General features: G+C 42.4%; 1 protein-coding gene across 1 annotated transcript in view; it reads right to left on the bottom strand.

The window, feature by feature from the left end:
• Nucleotides 1-667: 667 nt before the first annotated feature.
• The window catches only part of EXOG (exo/endonuclease G), a 28,700-nt gene continuing 21,190 nt past the window's right edge, over nt 668-8,177 (bottom strand). The window contains exon 5 of the mRNA XM_019662724.1: nt 668-1,875. Within this exon, the coding sequence (XP_019518269.1) occupies nt 1,414-1,875 (462 nt within the window). The 3' untranslated portion in view covers nt 668-1,413. The remainder of the gene's footprint in view (nt 1,876-8,177) is intronic.

Genomic DNA, 8,177 nt, shown 5'->3' with positions numbered 1-8,177 from the left:
CTGTGTCCCGACCCTCTAACTTCTTTTTTTTTTTTTACCCAAAAAAGCAGAACAAGATTAATCATTATCATCTTACGTTTACCTTAAAGCCTTGGCATTTCTGTTAAGACACAAACACAAAAACACCACAAAAATCGTAATACCACTTGAAAAGACAGCAGTGATAAGACACAAGTTCCTCTGCCCTATTTTAAGACAGTTCACTGTCTGCACTTACGACAGCCCATGCAAGGGTTCCACGTAAACCCAAGTCTAGACATTGGGCTCAGAAACACAGCCTGCTTCCCTCAGAGACAACTGTCTTTGGGTCTTGAGCCCAAACACCCAGGCAGACAGGCAGGCACAGAGGTGAGCAAATCATGAGCGGCTGAATCAATGGGCACACACCTTCTTAGGTCCCTTCATCTTTGGAGTAAAAAGCTCTCCTGGAAAGCAAGAAACACATCAATTTGGCACCATCTGGTCACTAAAAGAATTGCATTTCTGAAGGCAAGTAAGGGATCTGATAAAGCCCACACAGCACCGTCCTCCAACCTCCAAATGCCCGTGATTGTTTCTTCCCAAGAGCTAAGGAGAGTTCAAATCACAGGACATTCAAGTCCCTTTGGCTTGATGACAGACACGAAACCAGACCCTTCTTACGAAGCAGACCCCAGGAGCACAGGTATCCATGTAGGTGTGTATTTCTTAGTCAAAAGCCTCTGAGTAGCGGAAGGTTTGAATGTACCTCATGCTTTCTTAGTCCTATATGCCTCATTCCTGGTGGGTCACTTCTTCAGGCAGGCAAACCTGAGCTAAAACACTTAAGATTGATTTCTAAGCTCACTTTCCTCATGACTAAAAGGAGGATGGTGGCATTTCTCAGAGGGTCACTGTAAGATGTCACATGTGAAGCACTGAGCTTAGTATACAGAGCGCACTAAGTGAGCTTCCGTACGACAGGAACAGCAGCTCCATGAGAGGAGGGACAAGAAACAGACAATACACGTGGACAGGACAGGGTCATGCATAGAGGGCATCGAAAAGCCATCTCTAAGACCAACTCAGGTCCTAGGGGAAGAAAATGTACAATGCTGGGGTCCAGGAACACTAAGCAGACACATTAGATGTACGATGTGCAGACATGAAAATACAGTATGCCCTCACATACAATACGTTCTGAGGGTCTTGTGGACACAGTCCTCCCGTTAGCCTGACACAAGATCAGCCCTTGACCTGCAGGTCAAGTTTTCTTAATCATTAGTCCCCACGTCAAATAAAATACTAACAAAAACAATGTTAGCTTTTTCATCTTTGGGGGAGAAATTCAGTGTTCAATTTAGTATTCCATGATTTCTTAAAGCAAAGCCACATTCGCCTGAGCAGGACCTGCCTGCTTCATCACAGACGATAATCACACGTCTGAGATTAAGCCTAGGATGGCTTCCTCTCCAGGCTTCTTAACTGCTCCTTAGCTTTGAGTTCTTCCAGTTTCTTCTCATAGCGACTCATGAAATAGCCGTCGGGTTCGATCCCTGCGTTCCTCAAGTTCTCCATGACCTTTTCCACTTGGAGTACCGAGCGGGCTCCCTCAATCTTTCTCGTGCTCAGGTACAGAGTGAACTCCTTGAAATCCAGGAGCTTACAGGTGTCCACAGAACAGATATTCCTGATATCACTAGTTCTGTCCAAATGAGGAAAAAACACCAGTCCTGACAATTTCTCTAGGTCCTGAAGGCTCACTTGGAATTCACGTAATTGGGGTTGGAAGCCAATGGCTTCATTGGGAACCACGAAGGCCCCTAGTGCCAGCGGTTCAGGGGACGCTGGGCTTCTGCGAGCCAGGATCACCTTATACAGGTGCGAGGGGACCGCCACATTGTCCTCACCAATCACCTGAAAAACAAAGCAGCCGTATTAGTCACGCTTATCTATGCTAGCACCTCCCAAATTTTTGGTGACAAAACTTTAGATGCATTTCTGAAAATGCAATTGTAAGATAACTCCACCCCATCCCAATGAACTTAAATTCAACTGCCAAAGGTAATAATAAACCAAAATACAAATTCACAAAGAAGATGAGCATTTAACAGGTAGATTCTGATCACATTCTTTAAAATAATGCCACCCCAAAGAGCAGGGGTCACATTCTCTGCTTTGTTTGTAGGACAAAGGAATGCCATGAGTGAGACCTGGGTTTTTTAATGGACAAGAAAAGCTGTCATTTTTGCTTTGTCTCATAATCAGAACTTCTGTTGCTCTAAACATTTAAAGGTCAAAACTGCCAGCTTGGGAACTCCCAGCTCTAGAAATAAAAATATAGCCTTTGTTTATCAAATTCACTAAGGAGCTAAGCAAACAGCCTTTAGAGAAGCAGCCAGACATACCCGATCGGTATTCCTATCTCCAGTATTGCCCAGACTGTGGCTCATTTTTTTAATTAAATTAAGTAAATGTAAATGCTGTTTGCTCAGAGTTTTGCACACTCTTGGGCCTGCTATCAGACGCAGAACTTCTGAATGTGTCATCAAATTACTTTGGAAAGGAATCCACACAAGGAAGAAGCCAGAACCAGAGTCATGGTTGAAAACAAGTTGGTTGCCTGTGTAGGTTGGCTGTAATAATGAACTAACATTGTTATGAAACCTTTTCAAAATTCCTTCCAATTGGCTTAAAAGCCATTATGTTTTCTGAAAAAACTGAACACCATTTCCTTAATGGTCTTTGGTAAAATGAGACAATACAACCACACTATGCTCATGGTGCTACTGCTCCTCCCAGGCCCTTCCAGGAGAAGGCAGCCTTCCTGAGCAAGCCTGCTTGCCGCAGGAGGCCCTGCCGGGAGCCCAGATAAGGCAGAGGAGAGAGCTACGAAGGGTTCTTTTCTGCTATTCCCAAGCTCCTACCTACATGGCACACAGCCTAACGAGTCCGTGGCCATCTGCTGTCTGGCACACATGGAGGTCCCACTGCCAAAACCAACCAACTGCAGAGCTGCAGGGAAGACCCATCCACAGGAACTTCAGTAACGCACTGTCTCTGAAGTTAGCCAAAGTGGTTGGTCAGGGTGCTGTTTAAAGCTTATGAAACTACACAGTCTACAGACACAAAATCCCCACACCCCTCCAACAAGTCATTTATGTAGCTGGGAAAACAAACATATTCTTCAAGACAAAAAAATATATACTGAAGGTGAACTCCATGGAGGTCTACAATTAGCCCATTGATCACCAACGGATGTTAATTCAACAAGGCAACTCAGAGGTCCTGTGCCTGGCACTGCTGGAAACACGGAAAGGAGTAAGCGTCAAATACAGCTGGTACCTGCTCTCAAGAAGCTTCCCATCTAGAGAAGTCAACGCCCAGCTTTCATGGCAGGTGGAATGTGGTGAGATGCTAATACACAGCACAAGCAACAACGTTAAGGGGATGGGTGCAGGGGAAGTCAGGGACCAGAGGTAAGGGTACCACTGCAGCTGAGCCATAGTTTACCAGCAGGGAGAAGTTTAATAAATGAGCTTCATTGTTCCAGGCGCTGGCAGGGGAGCCACAGTTAAGCAGATCCTTGGTGCCATCTGCTGGATATTCTCCAACACTGCAGCACAGGTCTCAGACTCCAACTACAAGGAGCCTTAGGGGCCATTCTTTTGATTATTTTCTCTCCTCATGGACTCTTCATCTACAAATGGCAATTTTCAAAAACAATTCATCGGTCATGTCCATTTGCTGCCAACCAGGGCTTCTAGTCAAGTTCTTTAAATTCCAGCCATAAGTAAAGAAGTTTGACATTTTAAGGTTCAGGGCTTTACCTCAAGGAAATGTACCATTTGTACTAGGTTTTCAAAAATTCTCACCATCGCTAGAGGACCTCTATCACTTTGAGAAACTTCATGGACACAGAGATTCCTACTGAGAACCACAAGGTGTGATTCTTCCACGCAAGACCTTCTTACAATATTTCAACAAAGAAAAATAAAATACTATCCCCAGGAATACAGAGAAAAATGAAAATGTAGCCACTTGCTATGCTTTCTGCTTCAGTCTGCTTTGTTCTCAGGAAGTATACATCTGTAACCTAACACAGGGACCAGTCCTGTTTGGAAATTCAGAAAGCCCATTGTTTCTTCCTTGAATCTAAGACTTAAAAAAAAAAAAAGATCCTAAACTTTTTTAGAGCTATCATCTTCTTTGTCGACAACTCAACCTACATGATACATTTTTCCCACTTTTAGGAGAACTGGAAGACTTTCAGAACATGTTTCTAGAAACTACTAGAAGCAGAATGGTCAGTGAACTCAAATTCCAGAGACCTAGTCAAGTCCTGGCTTTGCCACTAAGCTCTAAGTCCCGCCCACAGGTATCTTCTTTACTGATTCATAAAATAGGTAACGACAATCCCCAATGCTGCCTATCTCACAGGATAGTTCTGAAGACAAAGATGTGTTAGTTAAAAAAAAAAAGATTTTTAAATCTGTAAGACTTACATAACAATTTATTTTTGTAGTGGATGTCATTCAAAAGATAGGGGTGCAATTGCATTTGGTACAAAAGATGGTTCTGCAGGGGACAGTGGAGGAAGATGGGATCAAGCAAGATAAGACCAGTTAAAGGTAGACGCCAGGGTTTCAGGAGGAGAAAGCAGGCTGATGCCCTAAGCAAAGGACTCAAGGGCTTAACCTGAATGAGTCTTTAGTATCAGTAAATCAGCTACAATCCTTTTCATGGAAGATTTAGATATAAAAATACTTTACAAAGGACATCCTTGCTGCTTGTTAAAATACCAAAAGCACTGAACTCATGTCAAGATTGTAACAAAAACTGGAAATCAACTGGGAGTGACTAAAAAATGCAATATATACATATGTGTAATATCAGTCATAGAGCTCGCACACCAACTCATAACCTGAAGTTAGTTTTCATATATGCTGGCCTGAGCGTCCTTCCTTGCATGCAAGAGACAGAAATGACAATCTGCTGCCTCCCCCACCTGACCCCAACCCACAACTCCACACACAGAGTCGGACCTTCATGCTGACTCGGTGACAGAAGAGACTAGCAACAAACAGCCAAGTCTGTCGTTTTCATGTCAACTGTGCCTCAAGTGAAGTACCAGGTGGCATCATGAGGAAAATGTTATGTACCTGCTAGAATCAGATAGAGACAATATTTGGTTGCATTCCCCTGGCAAGACAAAAAAAGAAATTCCCAAAATAAAACTGTTGGACTCATCAAGAGACCAAGCCCTTAAAAAGCCCTGCCAATCAAGTGAAAGAAAGAAACCATGATACTGTGATAATCAGGGAATCCATACCTGAGGGGAACAAGAAAAGTGCGGGAGTCACAGGTGTGGAGAAGTTAACAGGGATGCGGCTGGCCAGCCCCTGTGTTACCTGTAACGCCTCTGCAGGTGCGTGTGTAGCAGCACAAACCCCCGGAGACTGTCTCTCACCCTGGGCTGCCTGCTCTGGGCAAGGGGGTGGGAGGCTGCCAAGTCACAGGAAAGCAAGCACCACCTTCCCCGATTTAGGGTGGGGATAGGTGATATGTAACCAGTAAAATTATTTATTTTTCAACCAAAACAAATAGGTATGGAAATGAAAACATTTATCTATAGAAAAAAGGAGATTTCAAAAAAATGACTGCCTGACCATTTCAAGTGATGCCTCAAGGTCCCTGGAGGCATGTTTTCAATTTCCTCCCCGACTAGGAGTTGGTAGAAGTTGGGAAAGTCACACTGCAGAGGGAAAAGGCTATTAAGCACTGCTAATATTATTACCACCACCACCACCACCACCACCACCACTGACTTGTAAAATCTGCAGCTCACTTTCTTGTCAGGTCAGTTATACTGTTCAGGCCAGAATCTTCAGGTATGTTTCACATGTCTGGAATCAACCTCTTCTTGAAACGCGCACATCAGGGAAAGCACGTGGATGACCTCAGCTATAATAAAGGGGGTGATTCTGATTAGAGCTGTCAGATGACTCACTTCTGATAACATCACTGCTGCTACTCTTCCCTTAGGCTCACATTCACTCAAGTCCTATGATGCTGTGATCCTTTCCTACACATTCTACCAGACACTTCTGCCTGGCTAGCAGGAATCCTCCTCTTGGCCCATTTTCTGTTCTTACTTTTGCGTGCTAGCAAATATCACTTGTAACCGATCTCCATCACATCATCTTTTACCTCTTGGCCTTAAGCTTCTGTGTATGAAAAGCATAGAAATCCCTTTGCGGGAGACGTTAGAGAGCTTCAAAGAACAATGCTATGAATAACTGGCAATTCTCATATAAGTAGACAAACCCATGTACGCATCTCCCCTTGACGATTACTAGCTATGTGACTTGTACTTGACCCCTCAAAACCTGAATTTCCTTGCCTATAAAAGAAGATAACCACCACACATTTATGTAAGGGCTGTTCACGCGGAGTGAACGAGAGAGCATGTCTAAAGCTGCTTACATACTGTGTGGTACATATGGCCCTCAATAAATGCCAGTTCATTTGCTCCACTTCCTCCAAAGTATACACACGTATGCTTCATGGCCTAGACAGAAAACTAACTGAACACCCTCATTTTTATTAGCCACATTCTCCTAAAATAATGTTCAGAGTACAGTTGCAAATAAGCAGTAAATATTAAATGGAAGGATCTGAGAAAACAAAGTCCTCCCCAGGTATTCTGAATTGCCATACGTAATTGTAAGACATTCCCTTGGAAACAGGAATCCACAATTCAAATATTTATTCCTTGAGAGGAACAGACCAGCCTCTAGGGCTGGGGAACACTGGGGCCCCTTCCTCAGCATCACTAAAGGACCTGCTTTTATCCACAATTGTTTCATTATCAATTGCTAGAGAACAGCCTGAATTTTTTTTATCTGGGCGTTCAAGGTTTCAGCCACCTGGCCCCAACCACCTTTCCTTTTAGTTTTCTCGTTCTCTATATAAACACCCTAAACCACATGCCAGGAATTTGTTTCTCAGCAAATATCCTACCTTTTCCTGTCTTTTCCCCTTGCCTAGCTTTACCTCCTATGTCTGTTTTCCTTAACCAAATTCTCCCAAGTTTCTATGTGTATGTATGTACATGCATAAATATAAAATGTTGGGCCCAGCTAAATTCTTAAAATGACAAGTTGATACAATTTTTCCAATTTCATTTAACTAAAGGATTACATTTTGCTTTACATAGAGATATATGCTAATAGATATGCTAAAGATTTTTAAGTTTTAAAATGCCACCTGAAGTCAAGTTCGATCTGAAAAATGCCAAATCTTACAAAAGCTGTATTATTACAGAGAAATTGCTAGTGAAAAATATAAATATATGAAAGATGTCACTTCAATATGATTCCAAGAAAGGACAAAAAACTATATGCCTCTCCATGGATACAGACTCCTATTAACATTCAACTTTACATACACATACATAACACACACAGTTATCTGCTTTCTTTATGACCACAGTCTAGAAATCTCATTCTCAACAAAACATAAGAACATTGCAGATGGAGAAAAAGGCCTTCCCAACAGTAAGCCACTAAAGGCAATAGACTTCACATACTTTGCTCTTTGGGGCTCTCTCCACTCACTATAAAAGGCTAAAAATAAATGTGGTGAACACACATGACAAGCCAAACAGCAGACCGAGCACTCAAGAATCAACTTGTCATCCAGATCTTGGTTTCTAAATTCCAATCCCCATTAAAAGGAACCAAGGCTCCAAGAGAAATGGCTGACCCTCAAGTTCGGCCAAGATAAGCCTGGAAAATCACGGTTACGCCAGAAAGTAGGAAGAGCTAAATCAATGATGAGGATATATCAAAGGACACAGGAGACAGCATAAAGGGGCTTCCACTGGCCACATATGGGAAAACTGGAGCAGCAAAACGAATACACAGTAAATTGACTAAAATTCACTGAATAAAAGAAGAATCCATGAGTTCACATTGATAATAAATAAGAAGGAAAAGCTCTTCCTCAGGAAAATATCAACTAATAAATGTAGAAGGAATAAGAATTAGAAAAATCATCATTTGTCAACTATTGGAGTAATAAATGATTCAGGCAAGAAGCATTAATGGGTGCAAAAACCAGCAGGTGAAAGTTTGAAGAGAAAAAGAATACATGGTCTCAAAGTATTTCCACCGATTACTGGTTCATTTCAGAGGGTAACGTAGCAGTGAAGAAAT

The sequence above is a fragment of the Hipposideros armiger genome, unplaced genomic scaffold, assembly GCF_001890085.2.
Source record: "Hipposideros armiger isolate ML-2016 unplaced genomic scaffold, ASM189008v1 scaffold_380, whole genome shotgun sequence".
NCBI classification, from domain to species: Eukaryota; Metazoa; Chordata; class Mammalia; order Chiroptera; family Hipposideridae; genus Hipposideros; species Hipposideros armiger.
This window is presented reverse-complemented; position numbering and strand designations above follow the sequence as displayed.